Source organism: Sarcophilus harrisii, chromosome 4, assembly GCF_902635505.1.
Source record: "Sarcophilus harrisii chromosome 4, mSarHar1.11, whole genome shotgun sequence".
NCBI classification, from domain to species: Eukaryota; Metazoa; Chordata; class Mammalia; order Dasyuromorphia; family Dasyuridae; genus Sarcophilus; species Sarcophilus harrisii.
The window spans coordinates 296,009,487-296,034,958 of NC_045429.1; the positions used below are offsets into that span (position 1 = coordinate 296,009,487).

Here is a 25,472-nt window from a genome sequence, read left to right on the forward strand (position 1 = left end):
CTTATAAATAATGTTGTTAAGATTCTGGTTTCTGATCATTTTGCTACCTGCTTCTGTTTTATTGGTGAGCTCATCCATTTGCAATTATGATGACTAAGTGACTATTTTCCTCCACCCTGTTTTCTTATTTGTTCTTATTTCTTTTCTTTTTAAAAAAAAAAAAAAATCCTGTCTCTTTAGAAAAGTATTTTGCTTCTGACTAATCTTTCTTAATCTATCCTTCCTTTTATTATTCTCTCTCTTCCTCACCTCGATATTTCATATCTATTGTGTAAGATAGATTTCTATAACCAGCTCTGTGTATATATATTTTCTTAACTCTTGGAACCAATTTTGATGAGAGTAAGGTCCAGACATTCCCAACCAATCCCTTCCCATTTCCCCCCTCCACTATAAAAACTTCCATGCACACCTCTTTTATGTGAGAAAACTTTTCCCATTCCAAATCTTTCTTCCCACCTTATTCCAAATCCCTCTTTCTCATGTGTTCATTTTTTGTTTTATGACATCATCCCAACATAATTGAGTCACACCTGTTCCTTATGTAGACTTCTTCTAACTCTGCCCTATTTTGATAAAGTTTTTAGGATTTTAATGTAAATGGTTCAACTTTACTGAGTCTCTTATGCTTCTCATGAGTGTTCTGTTTGAATGTCATATTTTCTATTCATCTTTGATTTTTTTCATAAGGAATGCTTGGAAGCCCTCTATTTCATTAAATTTCCAATTTTTTTTTTTCACCTAAAGAATTATACTTAGTTTTGCTGAGTAGGTATTCTTGGTCGTAATCCTATCTCCTTTGTTTTCTTAAATATTCTGTTCCATGCCTTCTATTCCTTTTTATGTGGAAGCTGCTAAAGCTTGTTTGATCTTTATTCTGGCTCCATGATATTTAATTATATATCTTTGGTGACTGTTTGTAGTATTTTCTTCTTGACCTAGGTGCTCTAGAATTTAGCTATAATATTCCCTCATTTTTTTTTTTTTTCTTTTTTTTTAGGAAATTTCTTTTACATTTCTTTTAGGAAATGATCTGTGGATTCTTTCAATTTCTGTTTTACCCTCAGGATCTAAGATATTAGGGTAGTTTCCTTTAGTAATTTCATGTCAAGGACCCTGTTTGGATCATGACTTTCAGGTACTTCAATAGTTCTAAAAAAAGTTCTTAAATAGTTCTCTCCTGTATTTGTTTTCCAAATTAGTTGTTTTTTCAACAAGCTATTTCATTCATTCCGTAACTTACTTAACATTTATTTTTTCAATTTTAAACTTTATTTTATTGTTTTTTGATTCTCGAATTGTTAACTTCAATTTACCCAATTCTAATTTTTCTAATTATTTTATTTATTTAATATTTTAATTTCCCCCTTATATGTAAAACAATTTTTTTTTATTTTTTAAAAGTTTTGAGTTCCAGATTCTCTCTCTTCCTTCTTATCTTACCTCACATATGTGAAGCTATATAAAGCATTTCCATAAAAGTCATGTTATGAAAAGTATGCTTCAGTATGTATTCAGACTAGTTTGTTCTTTCTTTGAGTGTGGATAGCATTTTTTCATTATAATTCCTTCAGAGTAGTCTTGAATTATTGTGTTGCTGAGAATAACAAAGTCATTCACACAGCATTGCTATTACTTTGTGTAGTACATTTCATGGTGGATTTTCCAGCTTTTTCTGAGAGCTTCCTGCTCATCATTTTCTAAAAAAAACAATATTGTTCCATTATTATCACATACCACAGTTTATTCAGCCATTCCCCAGTTGATGAGCATCCCCTCAATTTCTAATTCTTTGCCCTGAAAAGAGAGCTATAAATATTTTTATACATATAAGTCCTTTTCCTTTTTTCTTTTTTTAAAAATCTCTTTAGGAATTCATGCCTAGTAGTGCTATTGTAAGGTTAAACCCTTTGGGCATAGATCATATCTTTTGTTCATTTATAAATTGAGGAATGACTTTTTTTTTTTTTTTTAATAAATTTGACTCAGTTCTCTGAACATTTGAGAAATGAAACTTTCCTCAGAGAAACTTTCTTCAAAATCCTTTTTTACTATTTTACTATTATCTTTTCCCCTTTTGTATTCTATTCTCTCTTTCCTTTCACCCTCAAAATGTTTTGCTTCTGACACACTTCCTCTTTTCTATCATCCTCCCTCCATTCTTGTTGGGAGAACGCAACTGAGTCCCAGACTGTTCTTCACCATCTTGGCTCAACCTCCTTCCTTGACTTTTAAACAGAATATCCTGAACCCTTTATCTTGTCAATTGATTAACTTTCTCACCAGTGTGAACAGCAGCTACCACAGCTTATGTCTTTAGGACCTTTTGAACCATGTAGTTAATAATATAGGATCACAGATGGAATGAACCTTGGAGGTCCTGTGGTCAGACCCCTCATTTTATAGTTGAAGAGCAGAAGCTCACAGATATAAGTTGATTTGTCCAAGGTTGTCTAAGCCAGCATTTGAAGTAAAATCTTTGAGTACAGATTTGTACTGAATCTATGCAGAATGGCTCTTAAAAATAGCTCTTTGAACTCTGATATCTACTTAAAATTGTCTCTCAAATAGATTTTTCTCATGGTGCATACTTTTAGATACTCATCTCCTCTAGTCTAGTTTGCTAGTTTCCAACTGTATTTGTTTTGGAAATATTGTACCTAACTTAGTTGTAATTATTTGTGCATTCTGGGAAATATATGCATGAGTTGTCAAGCCTTTTAGACTTTTAAAAAAACAGACTTGCCATTTTCCATTTTGGGGTGTCTTTTAATTATTAGGAAGTGATCTGTATTGTGTAGCTTCAATCCTTCCTTACTTTTTACTTCTGAGGGCCAGTAGACTAAAGTCTGTGCCCAATTCTGCATGATAACACATCAAATAAACATAGTGTCCCATTCGAACCTTCTATTTTTTCCCCAAGTTAAATTTAACCAGTTTCTTCAACTAGTCTTCTGTTAGAGGATGTATGCCTCTTCCCCTTCCTGGTTGCTTTTTTCAGGATGATCTATAGTTTTTCACTGCCTTTCTTAATCACTGGGCCCACAACTAAATATATTATCGTTGTGGTCTCACCAGGGCAGAACAAAAAGAGACTATTCACTGGAAGCTCCATCTCTGCATATAGTTCAAAATCAAATTAGCTTTCTTAATTAACATATTGAGATTGAAAGGTTTTTTTTCAAACTTCTGTCTGATGGAATTTTTCCTGTTCTTGGTCTTAAGAAGTTTATTTTTTTTTAACACAAGAGAACTTGGGTGACTTGATGTTTATCCTTATTTAATTTTATGTTAGATTCATTGTGATGTGCCAGTTTGTCAAGATCCTTTTGGATCAAGACTCTTGTCTCCAGCATGTCAGCTATCATTTCTTATTTTGGGTAATACAGAGATAGGTAGGTGTTATAGTGTTGTAAGGAAGAAATGACATAATAATTGTAAGAGACTTGGCATAGTGCCTTGCACATTAAAAAATGCTATGTAAATATTAGCTATTTTTTTTTTTAATTTTATAAGTTGCATCACCTCTTCCTTTAAGTTATTGATTAAAGAAGACACAAGGATCAAGCATAAGTCTTTTGGGTTCTATAAACTTCCTGCCAAGTTAGCATTAATTGGACCATTAATGTTGTTCTTGGTGTATACATACAGTTAGTTTCAAGTCTACATAATGATATCTGATAATTCATCTTTCCTTTTTCATAAGATTATGAGATATTAGCAGAAGTTTGCTAAAATCTAGGAAAATTAGTTTTCAGTTATGTTTTATATAAAAAAGAATTGCTAGATTGCTAAACATTTATGGATAGACATCTCTAAAGCATAAATTTGATTCTTTGAATATTGAATTTCATAACGACAAAAGTTATCTCCTAACATCTGATTATTCTTATGAACTGGAAATGATTTCTGTCTCAGTGATTGCATAGCTTTGTGTAGATTTGCTAAGTAAAATAACCTAAGTATTAATTTTTGTGAGAGAGTAAAGCGCTTTTGGAAAAAGAAATCAAAATCTATTAACTAACATTTTGAGACTTAAAAAAAATTTTTTTTTCCAAAATAGAAAAATAGGCCCCTATTTCTTTTCCACCTCCTCTCTCCTATCCCATTTGATAAAAGAAAACACATTCCACATTAATCATGTTTCTCCCCAACTCTTCTCAACATGTTGCATTCTGAGTCATATTTATCAGGAAGTGGGTGTTATATTTGTCGTAAATCTTCAGGGATCATGGTTGGTCATTAGACTTAATGTTATTGTCATATAAATTATTGTCCTGATTCTGTTTACTTCACTACATCAATTCATACTAAACCCTCATCATTTCTTCTAACACAAGAATATCCAATCTCATATACATTCCCCAATTTATGGGAGTCCTCTCACTTTCCAATTCCTTGCTAGTTCAAAAAGAGCTCTAAATATTTTTGTACATTCTTATTTGGAATTTGTTTTGCATAGGACAGATTCCTTCCTTAATCTCCCTTTCCTCTTATTCTCCCTTTTCTTCTTTCCATGTTGAGTGAAATGCATTTCTATACTCAACTGTGTTTGTGTATGTGTATGCACATGTGCACGTGTGCTTTCCTTCTCTGACCAGTTCAAATGAAAGTGAAGTTCAAATGTCATCTGCTTCCTCCATCCTTTCCTTCTTGTTTGTGTAGACTTCTGCTTGTGTATCCCAATTATGTAAGATAATTTTCTTCAATTTTTCTCTCCATCCCCCTTTTTAGTGTATTCGTATTTTCCCTTCTATTTCAATTCTTTTTTTAAAGATCAACAAATCTAAAATAGTACAGCTCTGCCCAGAGTGACATAACTATAGTTAACTTTGGTTTGGGATTCCATCCCTGGTTACTCCTTTGCAGAACTGAGAGTGATGTAAGCTAAAACTGAGACTCCACTCTTTTTCTGGGATCTGAGCTTCAGAGTTGCTGCTTTCTTCTGATTTGCTTGTTTAGTTGTTCATTACACCACCTACTCCCCATAACTGTTTCTCACCCTTGAATGCTATTCCTAGATTCAGATTTCCCTCCTCAATTTACCCTGCATCTACGATCCAAAACTGAGATAGAGTTGCTGTTTGGCATGTGTTTATCCTAAGTTTAATCTTTATGCTATATCAGTGTAAAATCTACAACTTCTCTCTGTACTGGAATGTTCTACTCCTGGCCAGACTCTGTCCCCCTCATCTGCAGACTCTTTCCTTCCTTCTTTCCTCCCAGTTCCTAATATTTTTATGTTCTGATATGTTTTCTAGACTTGTTTATATTATTTCCTGGGGGCAAGGAAGAGATCTGGGGAAGGATGAGAAATGGGTTTTGAAGTTTGCTATACTTCTTGTTACTATTCTCAGGCTAAATTTAATGACTTATAAAATTAAAACATTTATTTCTCTGAATTAAAAAAAAAAAAGAGTATATGTTCTATATTCCAAGACTGGAATTTTTTCTAACAATTGATTAAAAGCATATCTTCCTGGTTTTTCATTTTTCATATTCATCTTTTATTTGCAGCTTCACATGAAACAAGGAAATTTTTTGGCGCTTAAAGCAAAAGAGTTGGGGCTTCCAGTGTAAGTAGGGGTGGGGAGGCAGATGACATGGGGAGCATATTCTGGGCATTTACTTGTAGAACTAACTAGATCTAACATGGAAGTTTTGTTTTTTATCTTTAGTGGTACATCTGCCATTGCACCTATAATTGCTGCTGTGAAGGCTGGAAAAAGTGTCACATATGAAGGAAGAAAGGTAAGGCTTGGGATTTTATGAGCTCTAGGCAAAGACCTTATTTATGGTCAGTTTGGATAGTTCACATTTTTATCACTCAGCCCTGTGATATAAAAGAATATGTTATTTATATTTTTGTTACCAATCACCCATCTGTGACCAGTTGGGGTTAATATACTACAGGTGTTTTATTAAGTATTTATTGGTTGAATTATTTTTCCTCCCTCATTTTTAGTAGAGTTGAATAGAAGTTTTAATTGGGTAGATATCTAGTCATCTGCTCATAAGTACTTCTAGTGAAATTACATTTTGCCTGAGGAATTAAAATTCTAGATCCATATTCTGGGGTGGAGATTTCCAGGCAAGTGGGAAGTTGCTGCAGATGGGATTAGGTATATAAAGGTATAGTTACATAAAACTTACTTGAAAGGTCAGAAATATAAAGACTCCAAAGAAATGCAGCCATCTGAGCCCTACTAAGCTCTAAGCTTCAAACTCTTCAAATATAATAGTTGTAAATTGTTGATACTTTTAGGATTAAGCTACTAGATAGGTAGAAAAGATTTACAAACTTAATAGAGAAAACACGTAGATCTTTATAGAATAAAGGATGATTGTTCATGAAGCTAATTTTATTTTCTTGTGTATCTCAACTGAAGTATTTCTAAACTCTACAACTAGGATGTTAGACGAGGGTGTTTTTAATAGTATCATGGAAGGTGAGTTGAAGATTTTTGATTGTTGGCTTTTGAGGGTTGTATATCAGTTCTTATTTCTTCTTCAAACATTTTCAAACCAAATTCCACTTGTTGTTGTTGTTGTTTTATTGTTATTTTATAGATTTTGCCAGAGGAGGTTTGCGGTCCTCCAGATCCTGGCTCTGTTTTTATAGTGGTGGAGTGTCCTGACCAGGGATTTGTAGAGCCGATCTGTGAAAATGACACCTTCCGGAGGTATGGATATCTCTGGGCTTAGCAGAATGAGAAACTACATTGGGTTAACACAATACCAAATGCAAATTGGCTTTTTTTTTTTTTTTTTTTTTGACCCAGCCTGTGATTTCATCAGACTCCTAATGAGGAAACTTTCTGTGAAGATCAACAACTTTTCTGCAACTTGTGTCCTTCAGAGTTCAGGGGCACTGAGAGATTAAGAGAGTAGCTCCCATTATAGACAGTACTTGAACCTGGGCTTTGACTTCAAGGATAACTGTCTATTCATCATACCCTGCTGCATCACATTTTTAAGGATTGATAATTATAGAAGTAATTGCCTTTGTTTCAGGAGATCCATTATCCAAGATAGTTAAGGAAAAAAAAAACAACTTTTTTTTTTAAAACCTTATTCACAAGGGAACTTTTTCAAATACCTGTTGAGATTAAAAAAAATCCTTTGTCAGAATTAGTAAGGTAATAATCATCTTTACTTGAGATTTTAGTATATGGTATGTATTTAAAATAGTAATAGAAAACCATAGATTTTTATTTCTTATAGTGAACTAGAAATTCTAAAATTGACTATAGAACAGACATTTTAAAACAACTGTTAGATCCTTTTTTGGATTTACAATCTGATACTTGCCTATGGGGAAACTCAAAGAATAAATTTCACTTGTGTTGTTGGCCTGTTAAAAGCATGATGTTTAAATGATTTATGGATCTAATAAAACCAGGTCTCTGAACTGGTTTCTTGAACAGATTATCTAATTAACAATTATTACTAGATTTGTTCAAGTAGAAAAGTAGACTTTCTATTCTACTCTTTAGCATTGACTTGTTCCTTCTTGGACCGTTTTTGTGGACTCACCCACCAAGTTTTCATTTAAAAGAAGGGATTCACTTAAGATAAACTCTTTGAAAATCATAAAGTTGGAGAACTTATGGAAAAAGGCAATGTATACAGAAGAGAATTTTGTGTAGGAGACAATGTTCTTTTTAGGGAAACTTCCTGGGTTCTACTTGGCATTTCTGTTAACCATATTTAGATGCTATGATAGCAAAAATCTCTGCTAGGTATTAGGTAGCAAGATTGATTCATCAGCTACTTCTCCATAGAGGAATTTGATTACCTTCAATCCCATTTGAGTGCTATACATATGTTACACTGTTTTCAGTTAAGTATTATTAATTTCAGGTATCAAGAGGAAAAGGCTGAGGCTCATGTGGCTGTTGTTGTTCACATGACTCCAGAATCAATATTGAAGGATAGTAGATACCAGCAGTGGATGGAAAGGTATGTGGCAAGACACAGCTAAGTAGTTTTTGTGTGCTGTAAGAGACATGAGCAGTAATCTGATCTAACCAGCTAATTTTTTAGATTTGGAAACAAGCCTAGAGAAATTAATAATATAATAACACATAGAAAATGTGTAATTATATATTTTTTAATTTGATCTGTATCTTTCTGTGGTGTGGTAGTAATTTACCCAAGAATTTAAACTAATGTAAATACACACACACACACACACACACACACACACACATACACCCCCTTTATGTAAAATATTTATTATATAATGTGAATTTGCCTACACTTAGGTTAAGGAGGGAAGGAGGCAGAAAGAAGGTCAAATGCCTGTGGAAAGATGGAGCCATCATATGGTTCAAAAACAAGTAGGAACTGAGGAAAGAGAAGCAAGAGTAGGAGAAGAAACAAGTGGATGTTGGACCTGCCATGTGAGGGCCTGGCCAGAACCAAAAGGAGGAACATGTAGGGGACAGTACATTGGAGGCTGGTTCAGACACTGATAAGAGAGGTTGTCCATCAGGAGGGGAGCAGGGACAAATAGTATTTGAGTACAGTTGGAGGAAAGGTAGGCTCAAGTTGGGTAGAGTGAGGAAAACGTCTCCTTTTTCAGCACTGGAGATCACAAGCTAAGCCCCCAATCCAGCTGTGGTGTTGATCTCTCTGTGCTGTTGTTGTTTTGCTTTAACTTGGAGGTTGGGCTTATTTGGTTTTGTAGAGTTTGTTCTTGGTTGTTGGGTAGGAGGCCAGAGAGCATTGAGCTAAGGAACAGGAGTAAAAAGAGAGCACAGTACTAATTGTATGGTAAAGTTAATATAGATGTTTTTTTTGAATGCAGATTTCCTTCAGAATTCTTTATGTAAAGTCTAGTTTATGTAATGTGAATTTATGTGAAGTAATAACTGTCTTATGTTGGTATATGTATGTGTATACATATTTTAAAAATATCTTCATTTTCTAATGTTTTACTTTTCCCCTCTTTCTACTCATTTAACTGCCCTTTATAACAAAAAATGAAGAAAAAATTGTTTTGGCAAAATTAGTCATCTATGTTGATGATATACATAGGAAATCCTCACTACTACATATTCAACAAGTCTCCTGCCTCTGCTTAAAGGCCTCCAAAAAATGAGAATCTTCTAAACCTTTTTATTCTTTTTTTTTTTTTTTTTTTTTTTTGCACATATCAAATTGTTAAGGTTTTTTTTTTGGATGTTAAGCCTAAATTTGCATTTCTGCATTTTGGCTCTGTTGTTTCTGCCTGGCCAAACAAAAAAAGTCCAATCCTTCTACATGGATTTAGATATTTAAAAATAGCTCTTCTCTTATTCAAATTAAATATGCTTAATTCTTTCAATTAATACTCTGAATTCTTAAGTCAGTGGAATTGATAGAGACAGTGGTTGTTTAGCAGGGTGCTTAACAGTTCTCTAGATGTACTTAGTACTTACTACAATTCCACAAGATTCACACTTCTAAGAGAGCATATATAAGGGACAAGCCCACTAAGAGACAAACCCACTCTCAGAGGCGGAGACAGATTCATTCCATCTACCACTTTTGTGCTGTCTGGAGGCTGAAGCTGGCAGAGGCAAAGGATTAGCAGCAGGAGCTCTTGGAACCAAGGAGAGAGATAGGCCTCTAAGAAAGCTAACCAGGCCCAAGGAAGGAGACAATAAAGGATTTGGACTTTAACTCCTGGCTGCATTTGGGGCGATTACTCTGAACTGAAACTAAGGCTGCCTCCAGAAGCCCCCCAAGAAACCTGCTCACAGAGAACATAATATTTTAGAGAAGAACATTACATTTTGGCACCCGAACATGGGACAGACACAATCCTGATTCCAGTGGAAAACCCTCTGATCCTGATCTCAGGGACAAAGCTTCTGATCCTGATTTCAGTGGAAAAGTCTCCTCAACCCAGAAATTAGGGCGAGTACAAAAATAAACAAGGAAACTTTGTTAAAGGGCTAAAATAGTATTTCAGCTAAAATGGGACAAATATTTAGAAAACAGTCTGCTTTTCCTCTTCAAGGAAAATGTTTAGAGAACATTGTCAGACTTATGAAAACCCAAGATTTGATTATAATTCAGGAGCAGATCACTGAACTTGTAGAAACTGTACAGTATACATCTCCTTGGTTCTCTATGGGAAAAGAATTGGATCCAGAAGAGTGGAAATTAGTAGGAGAGCATCCAAACTCAATTTCCAAAAATATACTTAATACATACAATTTAATACAACTGGCTTTAGGAAATTATATAAGTGTTAGGATAAGGAAAAAGAAGAAAGAGTAGGACGGGGAGGTGCCAAATAAACTAAGTGAAAAGAATGAAGAATCAGATAAGAATGGAGTTAAGGACAATTCTGAGTGTGGCACTTCACAACAGGAGCATTTCCCATCCCCTGACCTACTTCCCTCAATTAACCCTTCATGGGTGGAGGGAGGAGGAGGGGGAGAGGCAGTGGACACAAACAGAACTATCTATTAAGCAGCCTATGACAAAATTACAAAAAACACTGGTTAAGGCAAAAAATGAAGGACAGGATGTATCTGATTTAATAGATGCATACCCTGTGATTGAAGAGCTTGAATCTTCAGGTCAAAAAAAGGAGAAGATACACTTCTTTTGATTTGGAACAAACTAAGGATTTGAAAAAGGGTTGCACTCTTTATGGGGCTACATCACCTTATGTTAAGATGTTACTAGATAATTTGTCTTATGAAATCCTAATCCCTAGTGACTGGAAATCCGTAGCAAGGACACGTTTAGAACCTGGACAAAACTTTGTTGTGGCTTTCGGAGTATAGTGAATTATGCAGGATACAAGCCCAATATAATAAGCAAACTGTACAAGTTTTTTGAGCAGTCAGGGAAGGAGTGATCACCTTCTTTTTGGGGGTTCTCACCTCCTTGAGAAGTCAGGGAGGTCATGACCACCTATGTTCTAAATCAAAAGAAAGTGGGAGATGTTAGAATTCTTACAAGGTGCTAAGTCAGTGCAATTGCTAGAGACAATGGCTGTTTAGCAGGGTGCTTGACAGTTCTCTAGATGTACTTAGTACTTACTACAGTTCTACAAGATTCGCACTTTTAAGAGAGCATTTATAAGGAGGAGCCCACTAAAGGACAAGCCCACTAAGAGATAAGCCCACTCTCAGAAGCGGAGACAGATTCATTCCATCTTCTAGCTTTGTGCTGGCTGGAAGCTGAAGCTGACAGAGGCAAAGGATTAGCGCAGGAGCTCTTGGAACCAAGGCGAGAGATAGGCCTCAAAGAAAGCTAACCAGGCCCAAGAAAGGAGACAATAAAGGATTTGGACTTTTAACTCCTGGCTGCATTTGGGGTGATTACTCTAAACTGAAACTAAGGCTGGCTTCAGAAGCCCCCTAAGAAACCTGCTCACAGAGAACATTATATTTTAGAGAAGAACATTACAATAATCATGTGAAATTAATTCAGTGTCATTCATTATTCTGGTCGGTCTCTTCTGGATGTTCTTTAGTTATCCTCTTCTTAAATTATGATTCCTTGGAATTGAATACACTACACCAAATGAAGTTTGCTGAAGGCAGAGTACAGAGATGATCACCCCAAATTATGTTAGCCTTTTTGACTGCCAATTATACTGTTGATTTGGATTGAACCTTTAGTTGATTAAAACTCATGCATCTTTTTCAAAACAAATGTTGCTTCTCTTATACTCTTGTGAAATTTTTTTATGTAAAAGACTGTACTCTTATCCTTTTGCTATCATAGATTTTTTCCAGTTCTCTAGCCTTTTAGGATCTTTGTGTATCCTGAATTTTATCCATTGTGTGAATTAAACTTCTCAACATTGTGTCATCTTCAAATTTAATAAGTATGATCTAAATTATTGTTCAACATAATATGGGGCCAAGTATGCATGCCAGGAGTCCTCCTTGGGAGACATATCTGGTTCACACAGGTATGAGAATTGTTTTAATTAGTGATTTAAAGCATTTTTTTTTCCACATGAATATAGTTAGCTTTCATTTTTTCTTTTGAAAATTTCTTGTTCTTATCCTCTGGCTATTTATAATTTGGGTAATGGCATATATATTTATATATCTATAAAACTTTGAGAAAAGAAGCCTTTATCAGCGAAATTTCTGTAAAAAATTTTTTACATTAATACATTTAGCAAAATATAGTGAGAGAAATCTGTTATATTAATAACTCATTATTAATTTGTGATCCATCTTTTTCCTCTTATTTGTAAGACCCCACTCCTGAAAAGTTCATTCAGTCTCTGACAAGCATTACTAAGTGATATGATTACCCCATCTAATTGGAATACCTAACTTTTAAAAAATTTTAATAGTATTTTATTTTTCCAATTACATGTAAAAAGAGTTTTCAACAATTCATTTTGTAAGATTTTGAGTTCCAAATTATTTTCTCCTCTCCCTGAAACTCCCCAAGATAGCAAACAATTTGATAAAGTTATACAAGGAAAAAACTGACTATAGACATCTGGATGGAAATGGCTTCCTTTCTCTAGATTGCTTTAGGCTTTTGAGTTTTATGATCAAATCATGTTCTAAAGCAGGAGGAGCTTAAGATTTTTACCTCCCCATGAAATGTTTACCAGTTAAGGTTGAGTTTCATTTGGCAGGAGAGTTCCTGTCAGAAGGTATACACCTAATTTAAGGTGTTTCAGAGTCTTCCTTGGCATCTTTGTTTACCAAAAGAAATTGATTATTTATATATTATATATTGTTTATTTATATATTATATTTATATATTAATATATTTATCTATTATATATTATTTATAAATTGATTAAATTACCTGGAAACTGTCTGTTGGGGGTTTTATTTGTGACAATAGTTTTACTGATTATGTTTTTTAATTAGGTCTATTTTTGCTTTAATTTTGAAATTTTGATTGCTATCCCTGCCTTTTTTACTGTGTTAAAAGCATAGATTCTGTTGTAGTCCATTATTTTAACTCTGTGTCTTTGTTTCAAGTGGGTTTCTTGTAAACAACATATTGTTAGATTCTGGTTTTTAATCTGTTCTGTTTGGATGAGTTCATTCTATTCACATGCTAGTTATGATTGGGCAGAACAATTAGAAACTGAGGCCAAACAATTCAAGAAAACTGAGTCAGGACAAAAGAGAACTGTGGCACAACAATATCACCCATTCCTTTTCCCAATTTTTCCTCTACCACTCTTATTTTTCTCTTTTATTTTTAGGAATTCTTATTAAGCTTGGGTCCAATCAGTATTTTTCTCGGAAGCTTTGGTTATATCTCTTTTCATGTTGTCTGCTTCTGAATTTGTATCTTGGTCTTCCCTGCCACTCAGTATCTTTTCCTGATCAAATTCTTTTTTTCTTATTTGCTTATTTTTCAAACTTACTGCTTTACTTTGAACTTTATGTTAAGAGTGTCAGTCACTCTAACTTTCTCATTGGGGTGGGGATCCACTGTGCCAAAGTTCAGGCTTTTTTGTGTTGCTTTTTTGGGTCTACAAGTTTTTGGTGCTTCCAAGGTAATGATGTTCTCATAGAGGTGTGGTCACTGCTCTTCTGATCTTTACTCAGGAGCAAGCACTAAACACTTTTCTTGAACTGGAAGTTAATATACAAATTGCCTGTGACCAACTAACAGGTACAGGTCATTATGCAGGCACTTCAGCACAAATTAATTACCCCATAGCAGCATATGAGCAAATTGCCTCTGCTGCTATAAAAGCATGGGGCACCCTCCCAGGAAGGCAAGATAGGGGGGAAGCAAGGTCCAAATGAACCCTTTGCTGATTTTGTGGGACGTCTGCAGACAGCTGTCATACATACTATTGGTGAAAATGCAGCAACAGAAATTATGATAAGGCACTTGCTAAAGAAAATGCTAATGAGGTTTGTAAAAGAATTATACTAGGAATACACAAAGATGCTCCTTTAGAGGAAATCATAAGACACTGCCACAGCAGGCACAAATACCTTTTATAGCCAGGTTATGATGAAGAATTCCCAAGATCCGAACATAGGAAGACAGAGTCCCTTTTGGCAAGGGACTCGTCAATGTTTTCACTGTGGTAAAGTAGGGCATTTGAAAGTTCAATTTTGGCATAAAGACAAAGTGAGAAAACAGTGTGTGAGAACAAGACCCAAAACCTCTTGTCCAAAATGCAACAGAGGCTTCCATTGGGCATCAGAATGTAGCTGATTCAGAGAAATGGGATGGGGGACCCAAAGCAAAAAAATACTTGGGGCATGATGGCAGCCTATGCTACACCCAGAGTCTTTAGAAGTTCAGTACTCAGACATGACCAATCAGCCAAGAAGCCATATGATGGGAGAAGGGGATTACAGTTTGGGAGAATAGAGTTGTATGCAGCTGGGAGTACTGAGATATCCCCTGGGGAGGTGAAATCTGTTCCTCTCCAGCCTATGGATTCCTTACCTCCAGGCACAGTACGCTTGACCATTTCACCTCCTGGGAGTGCTTACAAAATAGTGTCCATCCATATGCTGATGTAGGGAATGTGTAGCTAATATCCCAGTGACTAATACAGGTAGACAATGTGTGACTTATCAGCCAGGAGAAGTAGTAGCATCAGGTTTACTGATACATTCTCCTAATAGCCAATCGTGATATTTGCCGAGATTTTGACTCCCAGCAGCAGAATCCAGGAATATTCTGGACTGCAGCAGTTATAGCTAACCGTCCTATGCTCACAAAATGGCATACAATTAGAAGAATTGGTAGACCCAGGTGCAGATCGTACAATCATTAGAGGTGCCAGCTGGCCCAGTCACTGGCCAAAGATTAAGGCAGACACCTATATGTCTGACATAGGAGGATCAGTAGCAGCTGAAGTTAATGCTATGCCTTTGAGATGGACATTTGAAGGTGAAACAGGAGTTTTTACTCCTTTTATAGTTGAAAATATCTCTATCAATCTGTGGGGAAGAGACATCTTACAACAGTGAGGATTACAATTGAGTACTTCGGTTTTTTAGTCAGGGCTGTTATTGAAAGCCTGCCAACACTCTCATCTATTTCTATTTAATGGAAAACTGATACACCAGTGTGGATAGAACAGTGGCCCTTAGCTAGTGATAAAATTCAGGCCTTATTAGATATAGTACAGGAGCAACTTGATCAAGGATACTTACAGCCTTCTGTAAGTCCTTGGAATTCCCCTATATTTGTTGTAAGAAAGAAATCTGGAAAATGGAGGATGTTGACTGATTTAAGAAAAGTAAATAAACAGATGGAAACTATGGGAACTCTTCAGCCTGGACTTCCATCTTCACTCAATTGCCTGGAGAATGGCCTCTTTGGGTTATAAACATTAAGGATTTTTTCTATTCTATCCCTCTAGATAAGGAGGATATGAAAAGATTTACCTTTTCAGTACCCAGCATTAACTTAGCTGAGTCTTATAAAAGATATAAATGGACAGTTTTGCCACAGGAAGTGAAAAATAGCCCTACTATGTGCCAAATGTATGTTGCTGCTGCTCTTAGTCCAGTAAGAAAAGCATTTCCAAAAGTTATGTTGTTACATCATATGGATGATATCTTGGGGGTGTACACCTGAGGAGCAAATGTTAGAAGCATATCTACAAAAGACTATAGAAACACTAAGGAACTACAAATTGCATATAGCTCCAGAAAAAATTCAAAGACATGCTCCTTTTCAATATTTAGGATATGACGTATACCCTAAGGTGCGTACAGTACAAAAACTTTCCTTGAGAACAAAGAAGATCCAGAAGGTGGTGAATGGAAGGGACCAGATAGGTTAACTGCTTGGGGGAGAGAGTTTGCTTTTATTTCTACAGATGGAGATGGATTCAGATGGGTGCCAATTCACCTTGTCCATCAGAGAGAGACAGAGAAGACCCTTGAAATGAAGGACAAGAGCCAAGAAACATCAAGTGGTTCCATTGCTGATTGTTCCCCCCACTGAAAGAGCATGGCAGTTATGGCAATTGACTAATGGATATTAAAAATTGTTGACAAGACTGATCCAGGACTTCAAAACCCTAAGGAATCATTGGAATCCCTGAGACATGATAAGACTGTGATAGGACTTGAAAACTCTCAGGAATCATTAGATTCCCTGAGATATGATGAGACTGTTGCAGGACTTCAAAAACTTTCAGAGATTCCCTGATACATGAAGTAATGGACAAGAGATTCCTTTTGGACTATCTCTTGGCTGCTGAAGGAGGTGTATGTGTGATTGGTATGTACATACCTTCCTTCTAGAACTTCTAGAAATCTTTTACTATACCATGTCGATTCATATTGTTTGTTTTATCACTACTTGTATATACAATTTATGTTTGTTACATCACATTGAGCCTGTGACAGCTATGGGAAGAGTCATCACTACCAGCCTGTGCTTTATTGCTATTTGCTTGTAATACCTCCCATGCTGATAGCTTTGTGTATACCTGTTTCTAGTCAGACCCTTCAGCCCAGAAACCTGCTAACAAAATCTGGCTTGACTCCCCATCTGCCTTGACTCCTCATTTCCCTTTGGTATTTTTCATCTCTCTTCCTGAGGAGTCATGGAGGATGTGATCATCTCCTTTTTAATGTTTTCATCTCCTTTCCCAAGAAGTCAGGGGAGCCATGATCATTTCCCTTTGGTATTTTTATCTCCTTTGCTGTGAAGTCAGGAAGGGTGGGATTACCTCCTTTTTGGGGTGCTCAGCTCCTTGAGAAGTCAGGAAGGGCGTGACTACCTGTGTTTTAAAACAAAAGAAAGTGGGAAATGTAGAATGCTGAAACTCTGAAAAGATGTGCTTGAATCAGACAGCAGAGCACTGAAGGCCAATTACCTATTCAGTGTGAGATAATAGCTCTCTATATATTTTTGAATCGGACAGCAGAGCACTTAAAGCTAATTACCTATGCAATGTGAGATAATAGCTCTATATACATATATTTTGATGGCTCTCGTCATGATTGACGCTTGCTAAATGTTTGGTGGTGAGATAATCGTAGGCAAGCATTAGAGGGACTGAGGGAGAGAGGTCAGAGTCACCTGGCTGCAGGATGAGAGAGGCTGGACACCCTGGACTCCAGAATCCAGGATACATCTTTTGCAAGCTCTGTGGCAGCTTGCCTGTCTTCTTCATTTCTCCCCTTAAAGACCAAGAACTTTGATTGATCCTGACTCAAACTGATCCTGAGGCCCACTGGGGAGCTAGCCTACACATTTAGCTATACATAAATCCATCAATGTGGGAGGTATTACACAAGCACATAGTAATATAACACAGTCTAGTAGTGATATAACAAGCAACATGAGGAATTATACATGCCCATAAATCCTAGAAATAGTCCAAAACCAATCTATTGTCTGTTGCTTCATATGTCAGGAAATCCAATGATTCCTGCAAGTTTTGAAATCCTGCAATAGTATTAATCATGTCTCAGGGAATCCAGTGATTCCTTCTGGTTTTAAAGTTCTGCAACAGTCTTAAAAACAATTTTTCATCTCAGGGAATCCAATGATTCCTGCAGGTTTTGAAGCTCAGTAACAGTCTTATCAACAATTTTTGATGTTCATGAGTCAATTGTCATACACATTGGGTTAACAGTCATGCTTTTTCAGTGGCACATGTAGTCAGAGATACAACCACCCGATGTTTCTTGAGTTTTCTTTTTTGTTTCGAGATTTTTCTCTTTTTCTCTCTCTCTCTCTCTCTGAGATGGCCAAGGTGAATATGACTTGTTGGCACCCAACTGATACCTTCTCCACCTGTAGAGATACAGGCAAACCCTCTCCCCTAAGCAGTTAACCTATCTGGTCCCTTCCATTCACCACTTTTTGGTTCTCTTTCCATCACCTAACGATTATATTGGAGCTGCTTGCATTGGACACTGTCCTGTCGGGTTATAAAACCTGTATTCTCCCCAGTTGTAATCCCTTTTCCCCATCTGGTTACATCTTGGCTGATTAATAATGTAATCTTTTCTTGCATCAGATTGCTTTGAGATTGATTGATCATATCTGAGTATTGAAGTTCCAAAGACTCTCTGGGTCTAACCTTGGCTGCTATGGTGTCCCACCTGTTTTTTGCCTGGGGCCCTGGATGTGAGCCCCACCTTTCATCTACATTCTGAGTCAATCTAAATTCTATGCCTATACTGGGACCCTGGAGCTGAGCTTCACTTTCTATTTCTCTGAGTCAATTCACATTCTGATACCCAGTGGAAGCCCTTGTTGCATTTTGGACTTGGGGTTTTGGGTCTTGTTCTCTTACCCTGTCTTTTCACTCTATCTCTATGCCAACATTGAGCTTTCAGGTGCCCTCCTTTACTACACTGAAAGCATTGACAAGTCTCTCTGGAAGTCCCTTGCTAAGATGGACCCTGTCTTCCCATGTTCTGCATCATATCCTGGGCATAAAAGACATTTGTGCCCACTGTGGCACAATGTCTTATGATCTCCTCTAAAGGAGCATTCTTGTGTAGTCCTAGTATAATTCTTCTATAGATCTCATTAGCATTTTCTCTAGCAAGTTGTTTTATCATTATTCCTGTTGCTGCATTTTCACCAATAGTTCATATGACAGCTGTCTGCAGACGTCCCACAAAATCAGCAAAGGGTTCATTTGGACCTTGCACTATTTTCGTGAAGGCTTCCCCTCTGTCTTCTCTTCCTGGTAGGGTGCCCCATGCTTTGATAGCAGCAGCAATTTGCTCATATGCTATCAAAGGGTAATTAATCTGTGCTTTAAGTGTCTGCATAATGACCTATATCTGCTAGTTGATCAAAGGTGATTGGTATATTAACTCCAGTTTTCCTATTTCGTTGGTCTTGTATTCTACAGAGTTCACTATAGTCTGAAAGCCACAAGTTTTGTTCAAGTTCTAAACATGTCCTTGCTATAGATTTCCAATCACTAGGGGTTAAAATTTCATAAGCCAAATTCTCTAATACCATCTTAACATAAGACAATGTAGCCCCAAAAAGAGTGCAACCTTTTTTCATATCTTTGATAATTTCCATATCAAAAGGAATGTATCTTCTCTTTTCTTGACCTGAAGAATCAGACTCTTGAATAATGGGGTATGCTTCTATTCTTAAATCAGGTATATCCTGTCCTTTTTTTTTTTTAGCTTTAAGTAGTGTCTTTTTTAATCTTGTCATGGGGGTGGACAAAGCTGCTTCATGGGTAGTGCTGATTGTGTCACTGCCCCTGCCCCTCCTCCTTCTCTCTCCATCCATGAAGAATTAATTGAGAGAGGTAGGTCAGTAGATGGAGAATGCCCTAATGGCTCCTGCTGTGAAGCGCCACACTCCTTAATTTCATCAGCACTGTATTTAACTCCTTTTTTGTCTAATTCTTCATAATTTTCGGCTGTTTTATCAGTGCTATCCCCTTTTTAATTTCATCAGCACTGTACTTAACTCCTTTCTTGTCTAATTCTTCATGCTTTTCAGCTGTTTTATCAGTACTCACCTCCTCCTCCTCCTGCACTTTGTTCTTTTCCCAGATTCTAAAACTTATGTAATTCCCTAAAGCCAATTAAGTTTTATATATAGCTATAGAATGTTTCTTTAGGAATTGAATCGGCACCATTATCATTGTAATATTCAATTAATTGCTCTCCTACTACTTTCTACTCGTCTGGCTCTAATTCTTCTTCCTTAGAGAATCAAAGAGATGTGTATTTTAATGTTTTGAAGAGTTCAGTGATCTGCTTCCAAGTTACAATCAAACCTTGCTTTTTTTATTAGCCTAACTATGCTTTCTACATACTTCCCTTGGGGTAGGGAAGGCTCTTTTCTAAATATTTGTCCCATTTCAGCTGAAACAATACTTTAGCCCTTAACAAAGTTTCCTGCTTGTCTATTTTTGTACTCACCCTAATTCTGGGAGGTTTTCTCCACTGAACTTATGATCTTCTCAGTAGGATGTAGGGCATGTTTGGGCACCAAAATGTAATGTTCTGCTTTAGCTTTCTGGCGGACCTTTGGACCAACCTTGATCTCAACAGAGTAATCACCACAAGAATAGTCAGGGATAAAGTCCAAAGTCTTTATTATCTCCTTCACAGTCTGTTATTATTTATTTCACAGTCTGTCTCCTTTGCCTGAGGCCAGGCTACCTTTCTGGAGGTCCTCTGGAATGGGTCTTGGTTTCAGTGAAGGAATGCCACCAGGAGCTGGTCAAGTCTTCTCTCTAAGTGTAGGAGCCAGAAGAGCCACCACCAGGCTGATCAAAGATGGAATCTTTCTTGTCTCAGTGGAGAAGTGAAGGAGACAGGATAGCCACCAAGAGGGTCTTTATCTACTAGTACATCTCCCCTCCCAGATCTCTTAGCTCTTATATACTCTATTATAAGCACATCATCATGGTAGGTGTCAATCTTGTAGAATAGGTGTCAACTTGTAGAACTATACTAAGTACTATGTATATGTAAATTAGAGAATCATTATCTTAATTCCACTGAATTAACATCTTGTTTTAGGATTAAATCAATCATACTGAACTAGAGAACTATTAATAGCTATGCTAAACTAGATAACCATTGTATTATCTATTCACTCAGTTAACACCTTGTTGTAGGATTAAATCAGTCATATTGAGCCTTAAGTATATTTCTTTAGACTTCCTGCCCTTTACAAACGTCCAAACTCTTTAATGATTAATCTCTAGTCTTCTTAATTGCCAGTCCTCCAAATCTATTAAGACTAGTTTTTAGCAGTTCTACAAATCCGGAAAATATTTTCCTTTCTTTGGTCATCTGACTTTATTTTTGTAATTCCAATGTGGCTTGGCTTGAAATGACAGAAAAAGAGATACCTTTTTAGGTATTACCCATAACCTAATCTGTTGAAAGGTTAACTGAGATTTAATCCCATTTGCTAGAATAACTGCTTCAAATTGGAAACTAATTTTTCCCAATATACTAAATTTTTTGGTTTTAGTCTTTTAGCAGTTTTTCTGATGATTGTATTTTCCTTTAAAAAATCTTTTTAAATAGCAGAGCCTGCAAGAGAATTGCATTTTTTAAAACTTTATTTTAATGTTTCTTGATATCTCATAGTCATTAGCTTTGCCTTGCCCAGTTTTTGTTTTTACAGAATATTTTCTTCAGTGAGGCTATTATCCAGTTCTGATTTTTAGGGAGTTTTTTTTTCCCCTTCAGTGAGGTTTTGTACCTCTTTAACCTTTTAAGAAATTGTTTTTTTTTCAGTATCTTTTTTTCTCTTTTACTAAGATCTTCTTGTTGTAATGCTGGAGAAACTTGAGACAAGATAGAGATTAGAGAGTTTTTAATATTTTATTTGAGAGAGAGATTGTGCTGTGAGCATGTTGCCCCTAGGGCTGATGTCTCAAGGTATCCAGCAGCCAATCCAATTTCTCATGAAATATATATGCAGGTGGCTCTAAGTGACCAGGGTAGGCTGAGGCAGGGGTGGAGTCAGCACTAAGAACAGGAATGGACTATCAATCTGGTTCTGACAGGGTTGGGGGGAGGCACCAGACATTTTGATAAATTGGGATCAACAAGAACAATGACAGAATGGAGGGAGACACCAGACATTCTGATAAGTAGGGAAGGGTCATGATGTCTAAGATAGAAGGTCTTCTTATCTGGGTTAAACATTTACAATTTGTAATCTTGGCATAGCCAACCCTAAATTATATCAGTTCTAATGATTAGGGAAGAATGGTGTTGCAACCAGAGGGATTGAGGCAGAACAATTAAGGGAAACTGAGGCATGACAATTAGAAGGAAACTGTGGCACAACATTCTCATTTCTTTTCCTAATATTTTCTTATACCACTCTTCTTTGATATTTAAGATGATTAAGATGTTCTTTTAAAATTTTATTTCTTTAGCTCTTCTATGAATTTTTGTTTGCTTTGTGTCTAATCTGCATGTTTTTCCCCTGATGCTTTGTTATCAATATTTTCACCTTTTTGTCTTCTAAACTTTTATCTTGAGCTTCCTTGTAGCTATGATATTTTTTTAAATGATCATGATTTTTTTTTGAATGGCATGTTCTTTTTCCCATCCTCTTCTGTTCTGCTTTCTCCTAAGGATGAGGGAGGGACTGTGATCTCAAGCTTTAGGCTTTTTTCAGCTAGTTCTAGGAGGTCCACACATTTTCAGTGTGATGTGATCCGGGGAGAAGTGTGACCACTACTTTCCTGTTCTGTATTCTGGTCCTAACTCAGGAAGGGCCCTTGTTTTCTCACAATCACAACTCTCCTACACTATGACCCATTCATAGGGTATGTATGTTTACTTCAGACTGCAAGAACTGCTCTCTATTCATGAACTATGATCTGGAACTAAGTAATGATGAATGAAGTTTCCAAATGGCTCCTGATCCTGGGCCCAGTGCTAGCACATGGTTCCCCTGTAATATTTTCTGACCACCTGTTTAAATTAACCTCTTTACTGAGTGGTTATCATGTACAGTTGGTATTGCTAGTGCTGCTGCTGCTATTCCTACTCCTACTGCAGTGGTAAAAGTCATTGTTAATATGGGTAATATAATCCTGACCAACTACCCACTCAAGAGTCACAAATCTCTCCTTCTGTCCTACTAAAATTCCCTGGACTAGATTTGTTTCACACTTAGAATGTTCTTGTTGATTTTCTGGAGGTCTTGGGACCTTCTTTTAAGTCAGAATAATCATCATAAGAATAGCCAGTTGTTAAAGTCCAAATCCTTTATTATCTCCTTCATAATCTAGTTTCCTTGTCGGGGCCTGGGCTAGCTTTCTTAGAGGCCTTCCGGAGCCTTGATTTCAGTGGGGGGAGCTGGAACTATGCAAAAAGTTATCAAACTGCATACCCTTTGATATGCCAATGTTTCTACTGGGCTTACATCTCAAGGAGATCTTAAAAAAGGGAAAGGGACCCATATATGTAAAAATGTTTGTGGCAGCCCTTTTTTGTAGTGGCTAGAAACTGGAAATTGAATGGATGCCCATCAATTGGAGAATGGCTGAATAAATTGTGGTGTATGAATGTTAAGGAATATTATTGTCCTGTAAGAAATGACCAGCAGGATGATTTTAGAGAGGCCTGGAGAGACTGATCTGATGCTAAGTGAAATGAGCAGGACCAGGAGATCATTATACACTTCAACAACAATACTACATGAAGATCAATTCTGATGGATGGTGCTCTCTTGAACAATGAGATGATCCAAATCAGTTCCAATTGTTCAGTAATGAAGAGAACCAGCTACACAAGCAAAAGAACTATGGGAAATGAGTGTGGACCACAACATAGCATTCCCACTCTTTCTGTTATTATCTGCTTGCATTTTTGTTTTTCTTCTCAGGTTATTTTTACCTTCTTTCTAAATCCAATTTTTCTTGTGCAGCAAGATACCTGTATAAATATGTATACATATATTGTCTGTAACATATTTAACATGTATTGGACTACCTGCCATCCAAGGGAGGGGTTGGGGGAAGGAGGGGAAAATTTGGAACAGAAGATTTTGTTGAAAAATTACCCGTGCATATGTTTTGTAAATAAAAAAACTATAATAATAATAATAATAAAGCATAGTTGTGACCATAAATTAATCAATTGACAGCATTTATTAAGCACTACTATGTGAAAGCCAGTATACTGGTCACTGAAATTATAAAGAAAAAAAATTAAATAAATCATTAATAATGGAAAACATTAAAAAAATTAATATTGAAATTGAACCAAGAGTAATCAAAGGCACCCAAATTTCATTGTCTTTTAACTGTTTCTCTTTCTTTCCCCATTTTTCTTCCCTTCTTTTTTTATGTTCTTATTCTGCTGTGTTCCCTATGTTCTCCTCTTCTTCCTCTTATTTTCCTTCCTAAAAATACTCTTTTATTTCTCTATTATGTCTTCTTTTCTCTTATTATACCTTTCTTTCATACTCTTGGCTCCCCAATTTACTTTGATTCTACCTCCCTCTGAGGTTATCCTTAATTACATCTTCATTTTCTTCTTCAGGTTTGGCCCCAAAACTCAGCACCTGATCTTGAATGAGAATTGTACTTCTGTACATCATCTTCGCAGCCTTAAGATTCAAACTCAGCTCAACCTCATTGATTCACATATATTTCCCCAGCTTACCAGTTACAATTACAAGGTAGAATATCAATAATTATTATTTCTTAATTAGTCTTCTGGGAATTTTCTTCTTATTCTGTTTATTTTTCTTAGGAGGATCTGGCTACTTTCTCCCTGCCTGTAATTCGTGGTGAATGCCTTCTGAAGTACCAGCTGAGACCCAAACTCCATTGGCAGAAGTATGTGATTCTGGAATCATCATACTGCTGAACTTTGAGTGGAGGGGTTGAAACTATTATGCATTTATTTAGATCTTTGAATTCTGTCATTTGAAATTCTATGTAATAATTTTGTCTTTATTAGAATAGTTTTCTCTTTTATACTTTGCTCTTCTTAGAGTGTTTTGAAACTATAGGCAATAACTTTGCTTTAAACTGTCTTTTTGTACAGTCTTTATACTTCTCAGAAGTCTGAGTGGTTAGATTTTTTTATTGATACCTATAGTTTTGTGGAATGGTTCACTGTTTTTGAAATTACTGAAGTTAATTTAAGTTGATAGATACTAAGGCAATCTGATTTGCTCCTGTTAGTATCCTAGGCCTGAAAGTGCCATAGAGCTTGAACAGCAGTAGAATTTAAAAATCATAAATCTTGAGATTGAGTAAGCCAATTGCACTACAGATAAGGCATATATTGATGGCATACTAATCAAAGCTAGGGTTAAGAATAGGAATCTGTGAGTTGATTAGTAAGGGGAATTCTATCGAGAAACATCTTTCTGCCAATTCAGATTAGCACCATCTTCTCTATGTCAGGTGCAATAGGCTTACCCCAAAGCCCAGGAAAATTTGGGGAAGTGTTATAAGTAGCTTTGCGGGTTCAGAATTGTAAAGGGAGTTGTTCCACCTCTTTTATCTTAGATGAACTTGGGCAATTTGGTTAAACTCCACGTTAAAGAGTTTTCTGGAGATTGTTGTCAAGCCAATTTTTCCAGACATCAAAATTGTCGATGCCAACCAATTGCATTCCTTTCCCCCATTTAACTAATATTGATTGTTTTTTTTTTTTTTTGTGTGTGTGTGTGTGTGTGTGTGTTTTGTTTTTTTCTCCTCCAGGGATGCCTGTATCACTTGCAACCCTGGTGAATTTGAGACAGAGGCTCTGGACTTACCTAATTTCCAGGAAAGGGTACAGGAGTATAAGGAAAACATGGTGGACAGTAGAGCACAATTAGGTGAGTAGAACCCTTTATTTTGATTTGTATTTTGGCAGTGTCTTTACAGAATAAAGATTTCTTTGGTATCTTGTTGATTATCTAGGATGGTTGTGTGGATGGATTAGTGTTGGTGTTTCTTTTTCCAAAACACAGCCAGGTGATAAAAGTTCAGATCTTTTATTGTTTTCTCAATGTAGCCCAGTTAGCTCAGAGGCCTATCTCTCCACTTGGGTCTAAGAACTCCG

At 36.3% G+C, this 25,472-nt stretch overlaps 1 protein-coding gene across 3 annotated transcripts in view; it reads left to right on the forward strand.

The window, feature by feature from the left end:
• The window catches only part of ELAC2 (elaC ribonuclease Z 2), a 64,138-nt gene that overhangs the window by 20,510 nt on the left and 18,156 nt on the right, over positions 1 to 25,472 (forward strand). For all 3 annotated transcript variants that reach the window (XM_031965515.1, XM_031965516.1, XM_031965517.1), the window contains 7 exons: positions 5,518 to 5,576; positions 5,679 to 5,751; positions 6,571 to 6,683; positions 7,864 to 7,962; positions 23,952 to 24,090; positions 24,165 to 24,250; positions 25,127 to 25,245. In XM_031965515.1, the coding sequence (XP_031821375.1) occupies positions 5,518 to 5,576; positions 5,679 to 5,751; positions 6,571 to 6,683; positions 7,864 to 7,962; positions 23,952 to 24,090; positions 24,165 to 24,250; positions 25,127 to 25,245 (688 nt within the window). The remainder of the gene's footprint in view (positions 1 to 5,517; positions 5,577 to 5,678; positions 5,752 to 6,570; positions 6,684 to 7,863; positions 7,963 to 23,951; positions 24,091 to 24,164; positions 24,251 to 25,126; positions 25,246 to 25,472) is intronic.